General features: G+C 56.3%; 11 protein-coding genes across 11 annotated transcripts; 5 read left to right on the top strand and 6 right to left on the bottom strand.

The window, feature by feature from the left end:
* Positions 1–140: 140 nt before the first annotated feature.
* On the bottom strand, positions 141–2,540 carry EX895_004220 (uncharacterized protein; the record flags this gene model as incomplete). The annotated part of the gene is made up of 2 exons (XM_029884816.1): positions 141–2,161; positions 2,528–2,540. 2 exons carry the CDS (start codon positions 2,538–2,540, stop codon positions 141–143), a joined length of 2,034 nt encoding a protein of 677 aa, XP_029738917.1.
* Positions 2,541–5,668: 3,128 nt separating this feature from the next.
* EX895_004219 (uncharacterized protein) lies at positions 5,669–7,204 on the bottom strand (the record flags this gene model as incomplete). The annotated part of the gene is made up of 1 exon (XM_029884815.1): positions 5,669–7,204. The coding sequence occupies one exon, from the start codon at positions 7,202–7,204 to the stop codon at positions 5,669–5,671; it is 1,536 nt and encodes a 511-aa protein (XP_029738916.1).
* A 922-nt stretch (positions 7,205–8,126) lies between these two features.
* On the bottom strand, positions 8,127–9,659 carry EX895_004218 (uncharacterized protein; the record flags this gene model as incomplete). Its single annotated transcript, XM_029884814.1, has 1 exon — positions 8,127–9,659. The coding sequence occupies one exon, from the start codon at positions 9,657–9,659 to the stop codon at positions 8,127–8,129; it is 1,533 nt and encodes a 510-aa protein (XP_029738915.1).
* A 1,256-nt stretch (positions 9,660–10,915) lies between these two features.
* Positions 10,916–12,438, top strand: EX895_004217 (uncharacterized protein; the record flags this gene model as incomplete). Its single annotated transcript, XM_029884813.1, has 3 exons — positions 10,916–11,203; positions 12,086–12,293; positions 12,422–12,438. The coding sequence occupies 3 exons, from the start codon at positions 10,916–10,918 to the stop codon at positions 12,436–12,438; spliced, it is 513 nt and encodes a 170-aa protein (XP_029738914.1).
* Positions 12,439–14,595: 2,157 nt separating this feature from the next.
* Positions 14,596–15,017, top strand: EX895_004216 (uncharacterized protein; the record flags this gene model as incomplete). Its single annotated transcript, XM_029884812.1, has 2 exons — positions 14,596–14,682; positions 14,799–15,017. 2 exons carry the CDS (start codon positions 14,596–14,598, stop codon positions 15,015–15,017), a joined length of 306 nt encoding a protein of 101 aa, XP_029738913.1.
* A 403-nt stretch (positions 15,018–15,420) lies between these two features.
* EX895_004215 (uncharacterized protein) lies at positions 15,421–16,002 on the bottom strand (the record flags this gene model as incomplete). The annotated part of the gene is made up of 3 exons (XM_029884811.1): positions 15,421–15,444; positions 15,539–15,666; positions 15,756–16,002. The coding sequence occupies 3 exons, from the start codon at positions 16,000–16,002 to the stop codon at positions 15,421–15,423; spliced, it is 399 nt and encodes a 132-aa protein (XP_029738912.1).
* Positions 16,003–16,365: 363 nt separating this feature from the next.
* EX895_004214 (uncharacterized protein) lies at positions 16,366–17,667 on the top strand (the record flags this gene model as incomplete). The annotated part of the gene is made up of 1 exon (XM_029884810.1): positions 16,366–17,667. One exon carries the CDS (start codon positions 16,366–16,368, stop codon positions 17,665–17,667), a length of 1,302 nt encoding a protein of 433 aa, XP_029738911.1.
* Positions 17,668–18,241: 574 nt separating this feature from the next.
* EX895_004213 (uncharacterized protein) lies at positions 18,242–19,048 on the bottom strand (the record flags this gene model as incomplete). Its single annotated transcript, XM_029884809.1, has 1 exon — positions 18,242–19,048. The coding sequence occupies one exon, from the start codon at positions 19,046–19,048 to the stop codon at positions 18,242–18,244; it is 807 nt and encodes a 268-aa protein (XP_029738910.1).
* A 210-nt stretch (positions 19,049–19,258) lies between these two features.
* EX895_004212 (uncharacterized protein) lies at positions 19,259–19,665 on the top strand (the record flags this gene model as incomplete). The annotated part of the gene is made up of 2 exons (XM_029884808.1): positions 19,259–19,502; positions 19,586–19,665. 2 exons carry the CDS (start codon positions 19,259–19,261, stop codon positions 19,663–19,665), a joined length of 324 nt encoding a protein of 107 aa, XP_029738909.1.
* A 363-nt stretch (positions 19,666–20,028) lies between these two features.
* Positions 20,029–20,834, bottom strand: EX895_004211 (uncharacterized protein; the record flags this gene model as incomplete). The annotated part of the gene is made up of 5 exons (XM_029884807.1): positions 20,029–20,062; positions 20,251–20,305; positions 20,401–20,415; positions 20,507–20,649; positions 20,719–20,834. The coding sequence occupies 5 exons, from the start codon at positions 20,832–20,834 to the stop codon at positions 20,029–20,031; spliced, it is 363 nt and encodes a 120-aa protein (XP_029738908.1).
* Positions 20,835–21,135: 301 nt separating this feature from the next.
* EX895_004210 (uncharacterized protein) lies at positions 21,136–22,967 on the top strand (the record flags this gene model as incomplete). Its single annotated transcript, XM_029884806.1, has 2 exons — positions 21,136–21,238; positions 21,319–22,967. 2 exons carry the CDS (start codon positions 21,136–21,138, stop codon positions 22,965–22,967), a joined length of 1,752 nt encoding a protein of 583 aa, XP_029738907.1.
* Positions 22,968–23,297: the final 330 nt, after the last annotated feature.

Below are 23,297 nucleotides of genomic sequence, written 5' to 3'. Positions count from 1 at the left end.
AGAGAGAGTGAGAGAGGGGCGAAGAATAAAGTCGAGTTCACCGAATGCCAATAAAAGGATACAGAGGGACCAAAAGCCCTGAAGCGAGCCAAAACGTGGTATAGAAGGAGAGGGAAGGGGGGGGTGGGTAGATCAAGAAATCACACCTTGATGGTAGCAGTTGCGCCACTCGCGCTGCCGCCACTCCTAGCTCCATCAGCAGAAGCAGCACTCCACTCTCGTTCGTGCTTCATGCCGCCGTTCATGGGCTGATCTCCCGCAGTTGGCGCCAAGACATCCCCTTCCGAACGAGGTCGTCCGCCTTGTTTTCGTTGCTGCTGCTGCTGCTGTTGCATCTGATCGCCAAACCCAGGCGCGCCTCCTCGAGGCGGTGCGTGCGCTGCAGCATAGGCTCCGCCCGGTCCCTGCGACATGGGCGGCCCTGACGCTCCGGGATGCATGTACGCCGGATGGGGCGCCATATTTGCTGGAATGCCAATCGGCGCCGGTCCCATCGAGTGGTGTGGATCCACGCCGTGAGGCGGTGGCGCCATGGGCAGTCCCATGTGCATGCCCATGGGCATGGCAGGCAAAGGCGCACCTCCCGTCGCCTGCACCAGTTGGCTCTTGAGGAACATGTTCTCGTTGCGCAGCGCACCCACCGTGTTCTGCAGATTCTCGTTGTCGTTCTGCAGATACTCGACTTTGGCCTGCAGCGAGGCGAGCCAGGCCTTTTTACGCTGACGACACTTGAGCGCCGCTTGTCGGTTGCGTTCCAGGAAATTCTTGCGCTTCTCGTCCGTGTTTCCCTTGCCGTCGCCATTCATGTCGTCGTCGCTGTCCCACTGCTGATCGTCGTCGTCGCCGCCGTTTTCCGACTTGAACGATCCGCCGCCGTTGCCATATTGAGCTGCATCCTTGGGTTGCGCATTAGCTGCGTTTGCAGCCGTAGCAGCAGCAGCAGCTCCCTTCTTGCCACCTTTGGCAGTCTTGGCCGCCTTGGCCGCGGGTGCATTCGTCGAGATGGGTGCAGCCCCCAAGCTGTCGTCGGTCGAGGTTGACTTCTTACGCTTGTTGCCGTTGGGCTTGGCAGCAACATCTGCCGCTGCCGCCGCCGCCTTGTTCTTGGCGTTGGCACCCTTCTTGCCCGCAGCTGAGGGTGCTGGCTTGGACTCGTACAGCGAAGTCGAGGCGGGATTGGCGCCATCGCGCTTGGACATTTCCTGGTGTACTCGACTCAAGAGGAAGAGGCCCGAAACGGCGTTCTGCTGATCACCGTTGGCGCCTCCCTCGAGTTGCTTCTGCACCATCTGTGGACTGATGCTCTGCGAGAGGCTTCGATCCGAGTCGCCCGACTTGAGTTCGGCTTTGAGCTTGGAGCCGGCGTGCTTGGCATCGGCGCGCTCGTTGGGGAAGGAACGGCTGAAGGCGAGGTCAAAGGCGTTGTGCGCATCCGTAGGCTTGCCTGCAAAGTTCTGGGGTTGCGTCGACAGGGCAGCGCCCGCATTACCAGCAACAGCCGTAGGATCCATGGATCCGCCATTGGTGGCGGCAGCTGCTGCGTTGGTCAAAGCAGAAAGCGTGTTGGGCGTGATGGTGGCTACCGAAGTGGAGGCGCCGGAAGTGTTGTTGACCATGGCAGCCAGGAAGGCGGCCGTGTTGGGCGATGGCGGCGGGAACGACATGCCACCGCCAAGGGGGGTGAGGCCCGTCTTGAAGTTGGAGAGATCCGGGGTGAAGCCGGTGCGGAACGAGTTGGGGTCAAAGTGGGAGCTCTGAGGACCGGCAAGCATGGCGGGCGAGAGGGGACCGGACCTCAGCGAGCTGGTCAGACCGGCAGACCATGGGTATGCATTGGTCTCGCCGGCGGGCGAGGTGATGGAGGCGACGGGAGGCAAGAGGGGTTTGGGAGTGGAGCCGGATTCTTGCGGAGAGGTCTGGTTTTTGGAGTTGGAAAAGGTGCGGTCGCGGTAGGCGGCACCTGGTCTGGTGGAAAGAGGAGGCGTGCTAAGGTTGGCTTTGGTGTCGCCTTTGAGGTCGGGACGACGATCGATGGATTCCGAAGAATTGGGTCCGGAGCTGAACGACTTCTCGAAAGGGTTGGGCTCGAGATGGTGTTTGGCGGTGGAGCGAACGGGCGAGCTCCTGCGTAGAGGTTTGGCGGGTGGCCTCGTGGCGGTGGCTGTACGTGGCGATCGTACAGCGATCATCGTGGCGAAGGAGGAGGAGAAGGTGGTGGTGGTGGTGGCGGTGGTGGTGAACGTACGAGGAGGAGGCCGGGACGTGCAAGCGTCGTGATGGTGATGGTGAGTAGAAAGGGAAATGGGCAACGAGAGCAGAGAAAGCGACGGGGTCAGTGAGCTGGAACCCGTGCATCAACGAGCGATAAGAGTGGAGACAGGAGGATCGCACGATTGCTGGACGAAAGCCGAAGCCGAAGTGCAAGCGCAAGCGCAAGCGAGGAGGCCTAGCTACAACAACGATAGCAGCTTGAGAACCTGCCGAAAGCTACGCTGTCGACTCCCGTCCCTTTTTGGTTGAAACTCACCTGTTTCGGACATGATGATCAGCAGCGAGAGAAGCGTCCAGGTGGATGTGTGTGTCTAGCAAACGAATGAGGTACACAAGACGTCGACGGACGCTGTCGCGAGAGGGTCCAGTTGTCGGGTGGCAAGCACAAGATGTGTCTAGCTGTGAAGAAATGGGCAGCGAAGAAAGACAGCCGAGAGCGAGGTCGAGACTGCAGAAGGATCGGCAAGAGAAGGGTAGAAGGCTTGGCCTGGCGGACTCCGAGGTGACAAGGAGTGCAGAAGAAGAAGGAGGAGTGCAGGTGATGACGATGATATGACGGATTGTCGAAGGAGGATGGTTGGATCAAAGCAAGATGCAGATGAGGTGGAGTCCGAGTCGCAAGAGTTGACTGCGACTGCGACTGTGACTGTGCTTCCGGTCAGGGTGCTAGCACGAGCTACGAACCGCGTGTTCCGGATCGGTGGGACTCGATGGGATAGATGCAAGGAAGGAAGGTAAGGCAAATGACGCAGCGACAGGTGCGCGACGATGCGATTGCGAGGCGGTTTCTGAGAATCGAGTCGTCCTCGCTCGATGTCGGTGGAACGGGAAATGCGCAGCAAGGAAGCCTCGGCAACGGCGTTAAGAGGAAAGGGTAGAGGAGAAGGAAGAGGGAAGAGGGGGAGAAGGAGCCGACGATCTTTGTTGTGCCAGTGGTTGGTGCTGGCCGAAAGCGAGACAGTCGTACAGTCGGACAGTGGGACAGCGCGCGGTCCGAGATTCAAGGGTGCTTTGCTTGCTCTGGTAGCGAACGCCTGGTTCGGTCGGTCGGTCAGTCCGTCGATTGGGGCTTGTGTGTGGATGTGTGTGAGTGGGGATTGAGGTGATAGAGAGCAAGAGGAAGCCAAACCGAGACGGCGATGGTGATGGAAAATCACAAACTCGAGCCAGACGAGCCTTTTCCAGCTTGATCGGCTCGATGCGCGGCAAAACGGCCAAGAAACCTAATTTTCTTTAAACTAAAAACAAAAACAAAAACAAAAACGAGCAACCAACACCGGAATGAAGCGATACCGACCGCTCCTCCTCCTCCTCCTTGGCCTCTTTTCTCTCAGCATCCTCTCTGTCTCTCTGATCTGCTCCCATCCTCTCTCTCTCTCTCTTTCTCCCTCCCCTCCTCCACGCAGGATTACCGAAATAGGGGATCGACACTCAGGAATCGGACGATCCGACTCTCACAAAGTGGAAAAAGTAAAAATGTGCAGCGGTGCTGCCGACTACAAATGCGCATCGATGTCCGCAAAAAAGCAGCATTACAACACTCTGCTTTCCTGGGAATCGGCCCTCGCCATGCCACGCGGTGACGAGAGCCGCACCAAGGCTGAGTTTTTCTCTCTTTCCGTGCATGCGAACCCCCGCCAGCTGCGACTTGAAGCTTTTGTATTCGTGAAGCCTACACATTTGAAATTGAATTCAGATCGGAACAAGGCCACATGATGAATCTTGAAGGGGGCGCAGCTTTACTGCGTTTCGGGCTCTATTGCTGCTCACATTTCAAAGGGCGATTGAAGCGAACTCTTGTCAGTACTGTACTGGCTCTCGCCTCTCGCTCCTCCCTGTAGCAGTCCGTCAAGACACACGAGCCAGGCGGTCGGTTGCGGTCGCGGCGAATAGAAAGAGTTCTCGCTCGTCTCTCTCGCTTGGGCTGGCAGGAATCGCCGTGGTTGCTGGCTGTACCGCAAACGTTACTCGAAGACCGCTCCTTCTGGAGTCGAATGCGGCATGGTCCGGATGCTACAAGTAGTGAATGCTATGCTGGCGTTGCTGGTGGCGACCAAACTCAGGCGGGGCAAAACCTTGGAGGGGGCGTAGTCACTGTTTGGCCCAAGCCTCCTCGCCTCTTTGTCGAGAAGAGAGTTTCTGCTGCATAACCGAGATAACGAAAACACTGGTAGACACGATTTGGGCGCACACCCTAAGTCACCGGGACGCCCACAAGCCGCGATCACCACCCGGCCCGCTTCTACTCTCGCCCCCGCGCCTTGCTTCTTTCCCCTCCAGGTGGCCGTTTGGTCGCAGCTACAGCGACCAGCCTAAACTCCGGCTAGTGGGAGTTGATGTGTTCGACGGCCAGAGAGCGAGAGCTGGAGCAAAGGAGAGAGACTGAGAAATGTGATCCGGAGAAACAAAAGTCGTGGGTGCGTCTCCCATCACCACGGACACACCAGGACCCTCTTGTCTCATGGAGGGATCGACGCTAGAAAACCCCGTGGCTTCCTCACTACCTCGCTACAGCACCCTCCCGTGGACCCTCTTGCTTTCCTAGCTCGTACACACTAAAGCACACCGTTGCGGATATTCTCACTCTCTTCTCTCGCTTGCGGACAGCGCCCATTCACCGAGATCCTCGTGCTGCCGGCCTTTGCACCAGCTTCGTCAAGGGCCTGAAACAGGGGGGAGAGGATCTGCCACTTGCGGCGGGAAGAAGTGAGTGGGCAGGCGGTGGTGATGTTTTTTTTTCCTTCAAATTTGTGCATTATGCATGTGTGTGTGATGTGTTCATCGAGCAGAATTTAGAGCTGCACACCAATTCTTTGAGAAGACAAGAAAAGATAGATGACGTAAAGCATGACGCAATCGATGTCCACACAAGGCGTCAAACACGTCGCGGCACAGCGAGGGGAAAAAGCTCAACGCGAGCGAGCCTGATTTCCGAAAGTGTTTACTATGTCTGGTATAAGATCGATCACATATTGCAGAGGCGAGCTAAGCGAAGTTAATTGACAGCTTCTTCAGGGTCCTTTTCCGTTCCGCTTGGCCGGCTGCAGCTTCTACCAGACACATCCTTCCCTGTTCCTAGGTAGATAACAGCAGAACCCGCTCTCTTGCACACCCACTCTCAACTAGTAGCGAATCCAGCTATCTGACTGACATTGCGAATAAACGTCAGAGAGTGAGGAGCTATACGCAAAAATGAGAGAGAGAGAGAGAGAGAGAACGCCAACCCTGTACTATGCAGACGGCACCCCAAAACCAGCTTTTACCTCGCGCCTGAGGATGCGTCTCGTGCAGCGGTCTGACCAAAGGACCTTGAGCGCCGTCGCCGCCTGTACTTTTTAGTGGCACCCTGGTGAAACATCACTGCCGCAAACTAGCTGTTGTTGGCCGCAGCAGCGTTCTACGACGACGACGATCCTGACCTCTTGGGGCGTGTGGTCGGAAACCCGCGTGCTGTTATCGTCGTGGTGTCGGAGGCAGCGGTAGAGGAGGTGTCATAGTCCAGCTTCAGTCGGTAATGCATTGGGAAACTGTCGCCACCTATATCCACTCTGTCCTCCTCCTTGTCCTCCTCCTCCTCCTCCTTCTGTAACTCTGAGCCCTCATCGTCATCGTCATCGTCGTCCTCATCGTCGGATTCGGCGACTAGGCCCGGCGCATACACCTTCACCAATTCAAACATCTCCTCCGGATCCAGACGCAGCACCATCCTCTCCTTCACCTTTCTCGTCAAACCCGCTGCATCCCCCACCGCCTGCTTCTCCCGCGCCGGCATCTCGCCCACTTTCAAAAACTCGCACATCACCCGCGTCAGCTCATCCGGCCGCGTCACGCTCAGCAGGAATGGCGCCCCCTCTACTGTGATTACCCTCCTCGAGCGCGCATGTGGGAACAATTGGGCGATCTCGTCGCCGACGTTGCGGTCGTACGGAAGATCCGTGTCGCCCTCGACAACCAACAGGGCGCACGTGATCGCAGCGAGTGCGGAGGGGGGCATGGGCTGACGTAGCCAGTAGAGGTCGAACCACCAATCGCGCGCGGCTTGGAGACCCTGGTGGTGCAGGATGAGACGCTCGAGCCATGTGCGCGAGAGGTAAGACGAAATGTGGGGCGGGATGGTCTCGCGGCCCGCCCAGCGGAACGTGAAGCCTTGCACCACTTCCCCAGGCAGCTTTGCGCGATTCGGTGTCATCGAGTTCGAGCCATAGCTTCGTCTCTCCAGCATCGCGGATTGAGTCTGACCTTCGAAGGTGCGGGAGGGTGCGTCGTGTAGGGTGTGCCAGGCCTCCTCTAGCAGCTCTTTGATACCCTGGAAGCTCTCGACCATGAAATCGCTCTCGCGCTCCAGGATGGGACTGGATATCATGATGCTCGCGAACGAGTCGGGCCAGCTCGCCGCCATCCGTGCCGCGACTAGCCCGGACATGCTGCATGCCACGAGGTGCATCCCGGCCCCCCATGTCTTCTCGCCGCGCAGGAGCAAGCGGGTGAAATCGAGACAGTCGGCCGCCTTGATGTCGAGGTCGTACTTTCTCCCGGCGCCGCACTGCGCGATGGGCACATCCTGAGTCAGTCCGTGCCCGCGCGGATCCACTGCAACCAGATTGAATCTCGCCGACAGCCGCGCGTCCGCCAGCTGTGCCGAGAACAGATGCGCGACGCTGAAGCACTCCGAGGGCAGGAAGAGAATGAGCGGGTATCGGGGGTCCAGCTGCACTGGTTCTTGCGCAGACGCCGTCGTACTAGAGGTGGTGGTGGTGCAAGAAAGAGGAATGCGGGGGGAGACGGACAGCAGCGAGGCGGCGAGTTGCGTCGCGTGTGTCTGCGCATACACAAACGTTGGATGGGCGGGCGTCGAGATGAGATAATGCAACGTCACTTGGCCATCTTCGAAGCGAAGCAGCGATTCATTTTTGGGGAGCGCAAGGAACGGCATCTTTAACCCCCCCTCCTGCAGCGCCGTCCTGTGTGTGGCTACTGTCGAGGCGTGGTTGTCTGAAGGTTCAAGAAGAACGGTGGGCGGGCGTGAATGCGGTGCTGTCGACGATGATCTTGTTGTTGCGCGGCTGCTGTTGCGCGACTGCTAGCATTTACTCGAGAAGAGGGAAGGAGTGATGGTCGGATGCATGGAGAAGCCAACGCAGCTCGAAGCGGGAGGGGGGAACTTATATCACTCTGGAAGCAAGTATATGCTGCTCTTCACCCTTCCTATAGCACTTCTTCCAGCCTGAACCCTTCCTCCCTCCATCTCTCCGAGTTTGCTTCCACTCGGCAGCGAATTTCTTCCAGCCAACGACCTGCAGATTGCGAGCAGGCAGAATGATACGCCCCGGTTGGTAAGTTAATATAAGTTAGAGCTGAGACAACCGCCGCTTTTTCCCTTCAATGTGGCTTGGCGAGCAGCGACACTTCTGTGCAACCAAAGCGCCACAAACCCTTTCCTTCCCTCGCCGACTAGGCTGCACACGGCCCTATTCATGCAGCCGGCACGTGGTCACACCCTCATCAATCCCACGCAGCAACCAGGTCCCTGCTCCACCTCGCCGTTTCAAAGAATGCATGCTTCTGAGCAACCGACCTCCTAGCGGATCACACAGTCTGCGCAAACTCGAAGAACATACACGAGTGGGCATTTCCAATATAGAGTCAAAACCAGGACACAGAGAGAGAGAGAGAGAGACCGCGCGCACTAGCTGTTGGTTGCATCGTTAAGATCCGAGTCAAAACGCAATCCAGAGCAGAAGACGAGAGCGTACAATCGGCCAAGCAGAACACACCACTAGAGCCTCGTCGGGCACAGTCTGAGTGTTTTGAGACGTCGTTGATATACAATCGAACAAAGTAATCTGTGCGCAGGATCAAGCTGCTGCAAAGGGGTTAGGAGCGCTCCATGCCCCCTCGCCCGGCTTGGCAGTCGAGTCCATGGGGTGCGGGAAGCTGTTGCCGACATCCACTTCACCCGCTGCACCCGCCAACGCGCCATTGTTGACGCTGGTAGCAGCATTGGCATTGACGTGGCCCAACGAGTACTCGTCTCCATACGTCTCCTTGGCATGACGCTCCAAAATCCCGGCCAGAGGACCCAACAACCTCGTAAACGCCCTCTCGCTCATCGTCACCACCCTCAACTTGGTTGCACTAGCGGCAACAGCAGCGACAGTAGCAGCACGTGGAGCGTTGTTGAGCAGCGCCAATTCACCAAAGTAGTCGCCCCTGGACAGCTTGCCCACCACCTCCTCGCGCGCGCCTTGCTTGGTCTTGCGCACCTCGGCATCGCCTTCGACGATAATGAAAAACTCGGTGCCACGCTCGCCCTGCGTGATGACAGCCTCGCCGGGCGCGTATTCGCGCAGCTCGAGGCTGTCCGAGATCTTGGCGCGTTCGGCGGCCGAGAGACGCTCAAACAGAGGAACGTCCATGAGGAACTTCTCGTAGAGCGCCCGGCGACGCGAGTTGGTCTCCATGAGAATCGAGCGGAAGGTGATTCGATCGAGCGCCCACAGCGTGCAGGGCGATGTGGAAAGCACGGTGGCAGCACGCGGCTGGGCGTAGAGCAGCGCCAGCTCACCGAACGACGAACCGGGACCGTACGACACCTTTTTGTCGCCTAACGCCGAGGATGGCGACTCGAGTTCGCCGTTGCGAGGAGGAGCGCGAACATAGACGTCGAGCGTGCCGGACTCGACGACGTAGAAATAGTCGCCCTGTGCACCCTGTTCGATGACGGTGACGTCCGCGTCCACCTTGACCTCCTTCATCGCGAGGAGCACGTCGCGATACTGGTCCTGCTCGAGATTGCGGAAGAGCAGGTTGTTGCCGATGGAGCCACGGATCCTCTGCATCTGCTCTTCAGACTTGACAATGACGGTCTTGGGCAAGGGTGAGCCGTCAGACTCTGCGTTGGCAGCCGAAGGGGCCATGCTCTCTGCCGAGACCGAGGTGCGCCTGGCGAGGTTGAAGGTGGGCGGGATGAGCGGCGCATTCGAGATGGAGGTGGACGCCAAGGGAGGAAAATTGGTAGGAGGCGCTGGTGCGGGTGTCGAGTCGGGGGAGAAGGATGCGTCCATGGGTACGGGTGCTGACGATGGTGGTAGCGCAGCCGCGGCGGCAGGAGCAAATGGATCCGAAGTGAAGAGGGAAGCACGTTGTGTAGGTGAGGCGAGACCGGGAGCAACGCCCCCGAAATCGACATCGCTGGGCCCTAGTGGGTTTTGAGGAAGTGCAGCAGCAGCGCCAAAGGCGGGATTGGACGAGAGATGCTGACGACGCTGTTCCTCGAGTTTGGCGTTGAACCAGTTTGCGCAGAATTGCAGCGCATCTGTGGGACGAGCACGAGCGACGTCACGATGAAGCTCATTGAGCAGAGCGGCTGTGTTGGCCGGAAGTGACATGCTGTGCAAAGGGTCTGCAGTGCAGTGCAGTGCAGTTCGGTGGTGGTGGAGCAGTATCAGTCGAGCCGTGCGTGCCTGCGTGCGGCGCAAAGAAGCTTAGATGCGAGCACGATGTCGTGGATAGCGTTTCGCTGGTGTCAAGTGTGGTGTGCGTGATCTTCTTTAAGGACTGCAGATGACGGTGTTGATGGAGATCAGGAAAGGAGGAGGAGGAAGAGGTGAAGAAGGAAGCGTCGCAAGTGTACGTCAGCCAACGAAAGAGTCAACCAGCTCAGCACGGACACTTTCTGACATTTTCCAACCTCGAAATCGCATTTGGCTTGCGAAAGAGCAGACAGACAGAGCTACAGTCGAGCACACAGAGTTGGCGCGTGCGTGAACCCTTTATTTTTAGACAGCTCCAACCAGGGCAGGCAGGAAACACAGGGAGGAGGCCGAGCCATTGCCACGCAGACCGAATCACACTCGCAAGATACTGTATAACCGTCAAAGGACGTATCGATATCGCTGTTCTCAGCATCGGAGAGAAGCCCCACAAGAGGCTGGCTGGCTGGCTGGCTAGCGAGCGAGCGAGAAAGCGTGGCTTGTCTGAGCTGGCTGGAAGGAAGTAGGAGAAACGTGGCGTTGTATTGCGCCCGTTGCTCGAGAATGTCGGCTTGCTTTTTTCTCTCTCGCTTTCTCGCTCTGCAGTCACATTGTGTGGTCTCGCGCATCCTCTGCACTTGTCACACACACAAACACTGTCTCCCTCTCTCTTTCTCTGTCGCTCATTTTCATTGCCGCTGGGCAAAGCTGACCAGGTCTGTTGTCGGATAGCAGCCGAGAGAAGCATGCGAGAAAGAGCGAACAACCGGTGAATGTTCGAGCGCCAGCCAGACAGTAAGACAGCCAGCCACCTTTGGACGGCGAGCAATCCGCATTCGGGACATTCGTCTGCGCACAGACACTTTTTCTCCCCGGAAACTATTTCCGTGCGAATGAGATTAAACGTGAACTTCGACCTAACATCCACAAAAGTGATCGTCGCACGCGCTCTGCTTCGAGTCGAGTCGGAAGCGATAGGGAAAAAGGGAAATCTCGAATTTCAACGCTCATTTCCAGAGGCACTGGCTCAGTGTGATGTTTGTTCGGGATCATCCTTCTCGTCGCCGTCGCCGTCGCCGTCGCCATCTCCACTCTCTCGATCTCTCTTCCATCAACAGCCACCATCATCTCTTCCTCCTCCTTCTCCCTTCCGTCGCTTCCTACAACACACAATGGCCGCCCGTGCTGCTGCAGTCGATCTCGCCAAGATCTCCAACTTGGGTCTTGGCAAGAACACCCTCGCTCAGATCTCGGCTTTCCGTAAGCGCGCCGACGACGCCAAGCGTCAGCTCGCCCAGCTCAAGCAGCAGAACACCGACGTCGACTTTTCTCACTACAACAAGGTCCTCCGCAACAAGGACGTCGTCAGCCAGGCTCAGAAGATCCTCTCCGAGTTCAAGCCCGTCTCGTACGATGTTCAGGCTCAGCTCAAGGCCATCGACGCTTTCGAGTCCAAGGCTGTTAGTATCCGTTTGAGAATCCACCAAAAGCATCGTCCGCACATGTCCCTCAGTGCATCCCCGTCCAGTCAAAGACATCGCATCGCATCGCATCGCATTACGACACATGGCATTGCACCGCCTAATTGCATTCGCAACCAGCTGCAACTCGCATCGCATCGCGTTTCAGCTTAGAAGCACTCGGACTGCTCGTGACAGTCTTAACCAACTCACCACCACATTCAGTGCACGACCACCACATATGCTGCCGTCGTGTCCTCGGGACATGATGCGACGGTATCCTTGGCAACATCCAGACATCTTTACCGTTCGCCCTTTCACATGCTTTGATACCAAACAACACCGGTCATAGATTGCCCCAACAACTGCAACAGCGACAATAACGACAATAATGACAACTATGACCACAAGCCATATGTGTTTCGATACCAGGCTGCAAGAGAACTGTTTGCTAGTTGCATCGACAACGACATCACCACCCAATACGGCTGCTGCAAACTTGACAGCTGCTGTGCATTGACGCAGCTCGTCTATCGCATCAACGGCTCCCGTATCCATAACACGATGACGATCAACAGCTCCAAACGTTTCCAGACGATAGAGCAGCTCGACATCTTCCACTACAATACACAGCAGCGCCAGCGCAACCAATGTTGTCGCTTCAAATGTCTTGCGCACGGACATCTATCATTGCTACTCGTCAACATGCTGCGATGCGATGCGATTGGCTACCGACTCTTCTCAGCGACACCCCACCCACAGGCTCAGACGTGTCGGACGATGCATTTGACGATTCGGTTTCTGCTCACACCCCGCTTTCGTCACCATCATCCAAATACTGACATTGCTCTCTTCCGCTACTGCTCGCTACAATACACACAGGTCGAGCAAGCCCAGGCCAGCTCCGCCAAGATCGAGGCCGAGCTCAAGGACCTCAAGGCTACCCTGAAGAACATCGAGGACGCCCGACCCTTCGACCAGCTTACTGTGGATGACGTTGTGGCTGCTCGCCCCGAGATCGGCCGCACTGTCGACGAGATGGTCAAGAAGGGCAAGTGGACCACGCCAGGCTACGACGAGAAGTTCGGAAGTGAGTATTACCCGCCATTAAGGAGTGCTAAAGAGAATGATGCTCTTGACTGTGCTCTGTCGCTGAGAATCCGGATCACTGACGCTCCATGCCACCCTCCTATTGTATTGTGCTTTGTCAACCAACAGACCTTTCGGCTATCTAAAGCACATAAGGTCCGGATTGCTAGTTGTACGTCTACCGATCCCGCCTCATTGGTACTTAGACGGCACTTGCCCTGCGCAATCGTAATTGAAACTCGAATAAATCATACCGTGTGCTATTATATCTGTGTCCTAGCAAGCAGCGAGACTCAGACCTGGTTGCAACGCGCGACGAACCGTGGAGCGGGACGTCTCGCTCGGAGGAAAGGATAGATAGTCAGTGGGTGGGCCACACCGAAGCTTCAAGCAACATTGCGGGTGAGATCTGTATGCGGTGCAGCTACAGACAGCCGCTGAAGCGACAAGCTACGAGAGTAACGCATCGTGATGGTCCAATGACCATGATTGAATTGACGGAAGTCATCTGAATCAGCTGTACGTTCCTCTCGAAGCAGAGTGCTCGGACCATCAACGCACAAGCTTAGGTCGCAGTTGCCTAGGATGGATTCGCGTCCAGGCAACGTCGCGGGGGGCATGCCGCATACCACACTACCACCACCACCGCAAGGCTTCCAAGATGGATGTTTGTGCCGCGGTCATTGTCTATCCGTATGAGCCAGATGAGACGATGATTGCTGTTTGAACCCGAATCGAAGGCAGAGAATGCATTGTGCCGCACGAATTGATCACCCCTGAACAATCCCAAGCAGGCGTATGGGCCGGTGATGACCACGAGCTGAAGCTGAAATGGCGGTCTTCACGGCGGTGCGCCGGAGAGTCGCAAGATCGCCGATCGCCCATCCCTCCAATGCTCTCTCTTTCCCTCTCTCGCTCTTCTCCGCAATCAAAATGTCAAGTAACGCCGACTCTGAGTCGTTCTCGTGCGATTTTAACTTTCGATCGTTGCAGCTCACAGTCTAACAACCATGATATGCCTAAAATCGTAAAATGTCCTTCGGCCGAGGTTCTCAGTCACGTGAATGTTCCGATTGGCGGAGGCTTGGATTGAAAATTGTCCTGCTGGGACCGCCATTGGTGAGCGAGGGCCGAAATTCAGTGTCTGTCAGTCGCTGCCAGCGACTTGCGTCCAACAAAACGAGGCAGCAGCACGGCACTGTTTAGGCGGAAAGGCAGCACAGCAGCAGCAGAGTGCAATCAGACTGCGGTCACCACTGCGTCGAAGGTGTGAGTGTGTGAGTGTGTGCCGCGCCAAGTCACTTTGTACTCGCTCGCATCGCTCAATCCTTTCTACCGTCATCCACCACATACATCAAGGTAAGTTTTGCCAATCTCTTTGGCGCAAATTTAGCGGCGACGTACAGCCGACACCGATGCGACACAGCACAGCATGGCATAACACGCAGCAACATAGCAGCAAAATTGGGCAGCCAAAGTAGAAACCTCCATCTGGGCAATGATTACATCTGCAAATCGACTATAGACTTGGCATGGGAACCATATTGACCTCGACGAGGATAGGATCCAGATGTTCGACAGCATGGGATAGTGATGGATGTTGAAGTCGGACAGAAGCAACTAGCACAGAGATGCGGCTCGATAATTGCAAGAGCAGGAGCTGGGATACAGCGTTGGACGCATATGCTTGGATGGGAGGCAACCAAGTATTGTCACCACACGGCGGCGGAGAAGCAGTTGCGGCATTACCATCGACGATGTTGTGGCGAAGCAGCGGTGTGTCTCCAGCAGCGATGATGATCGTGCCGGTCCGGTCTCTTGCAGTTAACCACGTTCGAAGCAGTGCCTGTCTTTTGTAATCCCTGTGCATCAGCGTATGCACACCGCTAGGCATTCCCGACTCGACTCTTCAAATCGACAGGACTCCAGCCGTTGCCAGCGTCAGAAGGATCCTTCCACCCCGACTATTGCGCACTTCTCACCGCTAGTTCGCTCCGCTCAACCTTCCGGATCGACCCCAACGGATCACCGCCAACTCATCATCATCAGTGGCCATCCACACCAACTCACTGCCACCTTCGGCCGCCGCACACTCTCAGCACCGCGTTTTTGCCTCATTCTGCCAGCATCTCCGACATCCACATTAAAACGATCCGATCTGCCACCGTGCTGTAGCTGTGTTTGCATCGGTCGCTGCGCTTTTTGCGTTGTTCTGCTGCGCCTCACGATCAACTGCACGAATCTTCTTTGCTCACCTTGAAACCTCGTTCTCTCTCCACACCTCCCTCCGAATCCCCTTCCAGATGCCGCCCAAGAAAGCTGCCATCGCCGCCGCGGCGTCCAAGAGCGCCAAGAAGAAGAAATGGTCCAAGGGCAAGGTTAAGGACAAGGTACGTTTTCTTTTTTTCTTCTCAGATCTCAAGCGGGGTGATAGATGCAGGTGACTAACAGATCCCTTTTCCCCTTTTCTTGTGCTGTTCTTATTTGGTTATTCTGCGCACAATAGGCCCAGAACGCTGTTGTTCTCGACCGCCCCACGTACGACCGAATCCTCAAGGAGGTGCCCACTTTCAAGATGATCTCGCAGTCGACGCTGATTGACCGCATGAAGATCAACGGTTCGCTCGCCCGTGTGGCCATCCGCCACCTGGAGCGCGAGGGCCAGATCAAGCGTCTGATCCACCACCACGGTCAGCTCGTCTACACGCGTGCTTCCGCCGAGTAAGCGATGTGGTGCCTCGTCATGTCTCTCCTCTGCATTGTATTTTCATAACCTATCCCATCAGAGGCTATTCGGGTTCCGGAAGGAGCTTCGGGTCGGTCTCCAAGTACACACTCACACACACCCAAAAATTGAAAACATTGCTTTTCGCGCTCTCATTGGCAGTCAGACCCTGGATGTGTTCTTGAGTGCAGCAGAATAAAAGGAAGAGAAAGAGAGAGACAGATAAATGTGCCTTTCGACGTGGGCATCGTTGCATGTTCCGGCTGAGTCCGGCTGTGCGCTCCGACAGAGTGTTCTCAAGGCAGGCGAGCACGCACCACTCATCAAAGCGTCGGTCCTCGTGTACACTTGTGGAATCGACGGTACACATTGCTTGTTTCTCATCGGTGCATTGTTTAAGTGATTAGTCTTCAGCCACGGTTCTCAACTGTCGACACAAAATCCGGAAGATGAAGGGGTTCTTGTCAGCGGTGGCTCTGCGGGTCATAGGCCGACGGAAGAGGTTGAACGGCAACACATACCTGCAAGCCGTGAATGTCCTTGATCACATCTTTCAACTGCTCGTTGACGAGTCTATGCGCCTTGACGGTGGACAAGCCTTTGAACTCCTTCGAGCTGAGCTGGATTGCGTAGAAGCTTCCGCAGCCGCCTGTTCTCGACGTATCCTCACAGTGGAAGCACAAGTCAGCATACGCACCGCCAAGCTGGTCGGTGAAGGTCGGGGACAAAGGCACTCACCACTAACATCCTGCACCTTGAGAACGGAAGGGTTGAACTTGGCTGTCAAGATATCGCGGATCTTTTGTTCGCCTGCTGTGACCTCTTCTTGTTGCGCTGCTGCCGATGGCGAAGCGTTGGAGAGTTTTCGTGTGGTTGATAAGGATCGAAGAGGCGAAACGGCCGCCGCCGCCGTCGCCGTCGCTACCGCTGCTGGTGTGCGCCTTGATGCGACGCTTCTCGCTGCTGTTGTGATGCTGCCAAACATGTTTGCTATGGGTAGAGACGGGAATGTTGTCGTCGTCGTCGTCGTTTGGAAGAGAAAAGCTCGTCGAGACAAAGTGGAGAAAAGCAAACAAAAATCGAGATTACCAATCCGCAAATCGCCAAATATTCTAACTGCGATCCAATTTTTGCCCGATTTTCGGTGACTCGTCGAGTGTGTCGAGCTGCACTCACAAATTTAGACTCTTTGGTCAATTTGATTTTCAGCTGCTTTTTTTGAATTCTTCTTTTTCTCCGCACAGACATTTCTTTTTATCTTTTCAAGGTTTGTTTCTCTTTTGTTTGTCGTCATTCTCAATCACCATCACCGGCCACCACCTCTGCGACCTCTGCGGGGACGATCACCATGAAAGGGAGCAAGGATACACAAGCGTCACAATCGCAAACACAAGCGCCAAGTTCAGGCTCGCAGTTCTTCGACTCGTTCTTTGCCTCTGCATTGCAGCGTGCCAACATGTCCTCGAGCGAACTGCAGGGGTTGACCGATCAGCTCAAAACCGCAGCGCATCCTGTCGCTGCGGTAAGCAACGATATCTACGCACCTGATGGGAACGGCTTGGATTGTGGTCGTGATCCAGGTGATGTGCCGGACCCAACCGAAACAGCAGCGTCAAACTCGAACTCGAACTCGAAATCAAGACAGCAGTCGTCAGCTCTCGCTAATGGCGTATCGTCCCTTAACTTGGGAGCCGCCAGCCCTGCTCTTCCTTCCAGCTCGTCTACCTCATACGTGCAAGCCAGCTCATCCAACATGTCTCCCTCTGCATCCGCATCTGCATCCATCATGCAGCATCACCACTCGAACGCACGTGCTGCTGCCACTGCGCTGCTATCTCGCTCCAGTTCTGCCGGGCCAGCAGCAGCCGCCGGGACACACGGTAGCGCGTCGACCAAGATGTCGGCCGACTTGGACCTGCTCGCCACCACGCGCGGTGGAGGACTGGGCACCCCCACAGGTGAACGCACGTACATCGGCTCCTCCTGGGCGCCCTCTGGCACCGCCACGCCCGTCATGGACAACAACGGTCTCGGCTGGCCAGCCAAAGCGACGCTCGACCGGCTCCACCACACTCCGGCCCAAGCAGAAGCCAACCAGGCGCGCCTCGCCAACGCCATCCAGACCGTGCTTGAGTGCATCGGTGAAGATCCTTCGAGGAGTGGGTTGGCCAAGACACCGGAACGCTACGCCAAGGCGCTGCTCTGGATGACGCGCGGCTACGAGGTGCGGCTGTCGGACGTGATTGCAAACGCGATCTTTGACGAGGAGCACGACGAGATGGTCATTGTCAAGGACATTGAGATTTTCTCCTTGTGCGAGCATCACATGGTTCCGTTTACGGGCAAGATCCATATTGGGTACATCCCCAACCGGCTCGTGATCGGGCTGAGCAAGCTCGCGAGAATCGCAGAGACGTTTGCGCGCAGGCTGCAGGTGCAGGAGCGGCTGACGAAGCAGGTGGCCCTCGCGTTGGACGAGGCGCTGCGCCCCCAAGGCGTTGCGGTGGTGGTCGAGTGCGAGCATCTGTGCATGGCCATGCGCGGCGTCCAGAAGCCCGGCGCGACGACGGTGACCAGTTGCATGTTGGGCGTTTTTAGAGATAGGCAAAAGACCAGGGAGGAATTCTTGAGCTTGATCAACAAGAGGTAGCCCCACCTCATACTAGCACCGTCCATCACCATCCAAAGCATCTCTCGTCTCCTTTCCGCCCTTCCGTTCCAAGCAGTAACAAGTAATAGCATCTTCAACAGCAGTGTATTTTTTTCTCTTTCCCCGTCAAGATTCCCCCCCGGCTCCACCCGGTGTATTGTCACACATATTCCCCCTCTTCCTGGCTCACTCTTCTCCCCCCTGGGTCTTCTATGTTGTGCACGTTCTCAGTCGAGGTTCAATGACAATCGTAACCTTTTCCTCTTTTTTTGCTTTGCGGACGAGGATCTGGAAGAGAGATCGATGGGGTGGGTGTTGTGGGCGCAGGAGGCTCAAAGGGTGGGATGCATCTTGTCGACATAACGCTAAGGGAGAGTCGCATTTCTCTCCAGGCAGACTTGCGTTCGCATTCTCGCTCTGAAAAGCCGCCGGCGCATACGGCTTCCTTCGGACTGACGTTCTTCTCCCGACACACACGCACGCGCACGCAGACACTGTTCAAACAAGCCGCCCCTGTTCCACAAGACTGCAGTATTACTAGCGGCGAGCATCAGCCCGGACAAGTCGTGGTGGCTCAAAACTCGAAACACCTATCAAGATCGGTCCTGATCAGCTCCCGCATGCCCTCTGGCATCAGCGGCTGCCCCGCCCCACTTGCTGTCACGGCTCTCGCCTCATCCACCATGTAGCGGAACGGCATCTCCACGCTCTCGCCCTTGCCAAAGTTGAGCTCGGGATGGTTGACCCACTGGAGCTTGCCCTTGGCCTGTTGCACATCCCCCCAGTCCTGCTCCTGCTGTTGCGTGTCGTCGAGCGCGAGGAGAAGAAGGTCTTCGACGCAGCGCTTGGTGACGCCGAGTGCGGTATCGGTGGTCATCTGGATGCCCCCGAGGTGTCGCGAGGGAAAGCCGAGTTGGCGCAGCGACGAGGTGCGGTCGCGCGGAGGGTCGTCTCCCAGGATGCCGCCATACAGGAAGAACTCGAACGGTCCGCCGGCAGCCGCGGGCTTGGTGCTACTCGAAACCTTGCCCGCATCAGTAATCGACACGGCATAGGGCGACTTGGGGTCCAGCAGACACACCTTGTCCTTGGTGACCCCACGCTGCTCCATCAGCGTCGTAATGCTTGCCGTGTGCAGCTCAAACTCTGCGCGAGGTCCAGAGCTAGAAGAAGAGAGCGAGCTGCGGAGCGATTCGAGCGAGGCGTGCGACAACGAGGTAAAGTGCACAGTCGATCCCGGTCCAACGAGCGCGAGCATGTGTCGGTACTCGAGCAGCGCCCATTGCGGGAACTTGGAGGGTGCTTCCGGATCGTCTTCTTCCATGTGCTCGATGACGTATTGGGGGCGCGCGAGCGTGCCGGTGGCCGTGCTGGTCGACATGGTTGCAGTTTGTGATACGTGGTTGGTGGTCGTCGTCGTTGTCGTCGTACAAAGAAGAACTATGAAAAGAAGAAAAATCTAATCTCCACAAACCCGAATTCCGAATCAATCTCACGGAAATCACCGAAACAGCGCACCGCCAACGCCAAACCCTGTTCTGTACTACACCAACACCATCCGCGTCCGCACTCGCACTCGCACTCGCAAACAATGGAAGAAGGAGAACTCAACAAAGCCCCACCCGCACCCGAAGCAGGTGACGGCTTGTACAACGCCCTACACCAACGCCTCGTCGCTTCGGGCGAATGGCAGCGTCTGCTCATCTTGCTCCGACGCATGCTTGACGAGTCCGGCTGGGAGACCGAGTTCCAAGGGTTTGCCACGAGTAAGGCCAAGAGCCAACCGGTGCTCAGTGTGCCCGACTTGATCGATGTGCTTACGCCGCATGCCAAAGGTAAGTCTATCCCTGGTTTTTGGTTGCGATGTTGCTGAGACAGAGCAGAGAAGCTGACAACTCTGGAACGGTTGGCATGCCAGATACCCTGCCACCCCACGTCAAGGCGCACCTGCTCGACAAGCTCAGGGACTTTCTCGATCGGAATCTCGAAGATGCCTAATACACTATCAAACAACGGCCTCGCGATCTTATATATACCCCCGCCTTGTGCCTAAATCGAGCCCTGCATACCGGTCGGTCTGGGTTCCGTACATCTACTCTGCTCGATCTCGTCAACTTCGCAGCACGCATCCACCACAATCTGCTAGTTCACGAGTATGGAATCGGTGACAGAGACCCAGTTTTCTTTTCACGTGCGAATGGCAAAACATAAGACCGTACAAATGAGCGTATCCTGCGACGATTGTCCGATTTCAGGATCAAAGAAGGTTGGCGGTAAGGGGTTGTCAGCTGCGAGTTTCAGCGCTCATCGATGAGGTGAGGGTGGTGGTGGCTTACGTTGGAGTACATATCCTGCACCACGCTATCTGTATCTTCCCAGTGGCATGCAAGGTCGGCTGTTGGAGCATCAGAACGGGCGACGTGTCAGTTGCATTTGTTGCAGGGTGCTCGGTTTCAGGCAGAGCTATGGACGTACCTCTAGCAACATTGATAATGCGATGTTGCCGTGTCGGGGCAGCAGATGAAAGCGGTGTGAAGAGGTTTAGCGGAAGTAATGAGATTGATCGAGGATGGAGAAACGTACCTTCCGCCCTGACCCAGGTTCTCGACGAGTTGAACTTGAACAATGTACTTGAAGCCTGTCCATACAATGACATCCAGAGGATGATACAAGCGACGGTGAGCTGCTGGCCTCCGAAAGATTGCTGTCTGTCCGTACTTGAGCCAGACTTACCTTTGGACTCGATCTCTACAGCGCATCATCCAACAGCAACACACAAGAGCAAAATTGTCAACATCGCTCCTCCATCTTGAAAGCATACGACGCGCTCCCAACTCACCGAGCATCTTGGACTTGATCACCTCGGCTATGGATCTGCTCAATGCGCGATTCTTGTCTTTATCCGACTTGTCCCATGCTGCGTTGCGTAATCGGCTGGCCAGAGTGCTCGTCAGATGAGGCTGAAGCTGTGATGCATCGAATCTATGGTGGGAAGAATGTCAATAAAAGTGTCGGCACGGTGAAGAGCGAGCAAGATACGGTGACTCTTACTTTGTCCGTGGTGCATGTGACGAGGAGGAAGGACCGAGAGGGGAAGCAGCACCGCTGAGGATGGATGTAGATGACGAGGCTGAGCGACGTGGATGTGTTTGTGCTTCTGTCGCCATCTTTGCCGAACAAGGGTGGTGTGGGTGTTGGAGTCAAAGAGCAAAGTGCTGTTGTTCGTTGGTCATTTGGTGTTGTTCTCCTCCACTGCGCCCACCAAAAGCAACACTCAATCGGATATGAAGCTGATTACACAATCGGGAAAGAGATCGGCGCCGATTAGACAAGTAGGCACGAGCCAATATCGCGTTTCAATTCGAAAGAGACACACGCAAATGACACACGCAATTCCATCTTGCTTCTTCCTTCCCAACACCATCAACATCCGCAACGGCTCACGCATCCGCATCCTAAACCTCCATCATGGTCCGACTCAACAGTCTGGCCGTTGCCGCACTCGCCGCCGGCGCTATCTCTGCTTCAGCATCTTCGTCTACAACACCGTTGCGCGGTGTCGCTCCCGCAGGTAAGTCTTCCTTTTTCCCGTTCCCCACCACAAAACCCCCACCCATACTTACATGCTTCCTCCCATCTTATCGCCCAAAGACGCCTCCAAGTACCAGCCCACAAAAGACGCCCAAGGTCGACTGAGATGGACCTGTCTCGACGGTTCCAAAGAGCTCTCTTGGTCCGCGATCAACGACGACTACTGCGACTGTCCAGACGGTTCCGACGAACCGGGCACCTCGGCCTGTCACAACTCCTCCTTTTACTGCGCCAACCACGGCCACATTCCCGCCCGCATCCGCTCCAGTCGCGTCGACGATGGCATCTGCGACCCAGAGTGCTGCGATGGCTCTGACGAGACGGACGGCAAGATCCACTGCCCTGATCGCTGCGCGAAAGTTGGTAAAGAGTACCGCAAGAAGATGACCGAACTCGAAAACTTGCGTCGCGCAGGTGCAAAGATCCGCGACAAGTACATCGCAGACGGCCGCAAGGAGAAAGAGTCACTCGAAGCCGAAATCGCCAAGCTCGAAGTCGAAGTGCAAGTGGCTACAGAGAAAGAGGCTAGGCTGCAGAACGAGCTGACGCGCGCAGAGACGTCGGATAGGCACGTGATCGATGCCAAGATCAAGACGCCGCTCTACGCCAAGCTCGTCGACCATCAGACTGCCATCAAAGCGCTTCAGGACAAGAACGCTGCGCTCAAGTCCGAGTTGTCCACCCTGACGCTCTTGCTCGACGACCTGGCGAAAGGGTACAACCCCAACTACCAGGATATGGCCGTCAAGGGCGCCGTGGTGGCGTACAAGGAGTGGCGCGGCATCTCTGCCGCTACTTCAGAAACGAAAGACGAAGCCGAGGCGGACTCGGCCAACACAGTCGACCAGCTCGCTGCGGAAAATGTCAAGCTCAGTCAGCTGCTGGACGAAGGCGATTGGCCCTCGAGCAAGATTTCCTCTCTACTGGGTGACGATCCGCTCGATATCATGGATCGTGGATTGAGCGGTGCAGCGCACGACAAGCGCGTCTACGCCAACGAGTCCGAGGACGGAGGACTGCTCTTCCGCATTCACGAGTACCTACCGGACGTTATCGTGCCATACTTTGAAGCCATGGTCGATACGTTGCTCGACGTGCTCATCAAAGCCAACGTCATCACGGACGTCAAACGTATGCGTCCCAAATCAACAGCCTCGTCAGGCACTGCGGATGAGCCGGAGAACGTCTCTGAGGCTCGACGCGCACATTCAGAGGCGGCAAACCATCTCTCGCGCACCTCGGCCGACTTGTCCACGCGCAAGCACAAGCTCGCCGAGTTTGCCACGCGCTACGGGAGGGAGGCCGAGTTCAAAGCCCTCGAGAACAAGTGTTTCAGCAAGGACATGGGCGAGTACACGTACGAATACTGCTTCTTCGGTCGCGCCAACCAGATCCCCAACAACGGAGGCGCCCAGATCTCGCTCGGCACGTTCAGCCAGTTCAACCCGCAACAGAACAGCTCGCCGGAGGAAGATGCGTACTGGATGCAGCAGATCTATGCGCGCGGACAGAAGTGCTGGAACGGCCCCGAGCGCAGTGCTGTCGTGGACCTTGAGTGTGGCGTGGAAAACAAGGTCTTGGACGTGTTTGAGGCGGAAAAGTGCATCTACTCGATCAAGGTCACTACTCCCGCAGTTTGTTTCCCGGTGAAGCAGCAGCAGCCGAACGATGGAGGAGCCAGTGGACACCAGCTGAAGGACGAGCTCTAGTCGACACAGCCTTGTATATCAAGAGCGCACGTATAGATTCATATTCTTGTAAACATTCCGAGGTTGTGAAAAGTCTGAAGCCGCAGCTGAGAACTCGAGTAGAGCTCGTATTGTGCACATCCTGAGTCGATGAGGCTCGCTGCAACGGCCCGTTTGCTCGGTGTGGGGAGCTTCACGTCTAGACACCTGACAAGAACAATCCTCTGCCACAGCCGAAGACTTTAGACGTTTGGGTTTTGTCTACAGAATCCAATGTCTGGAATTGCCAAAGAAAAACGGGACATGCTTTGATGTTAGATGTAACAAACGGACCTCCCCCAACATTGGACG

The sequence above is a fragment of the Sporisorium graminicola genome, chromosome SGRAM_23 (genome assembly GCF_005498985.1).
Source record: "Sporisorium graminicola strain CBS 10092 chromosome SGRAM_23, whole genome shotgun sequence".
Taxonomy (NCBI): Eukaryota; Fungi; Basidiomycota; class Ustilaginomycetes; order Ustilaginales; family Ustilaginaceae; genus Sporisorium; species Sporisorium graminicola.
Note: the sequence above shows the minus strand (reverse complement) of the source record. Positions and strands in the feature narration are given on the sequence as shown.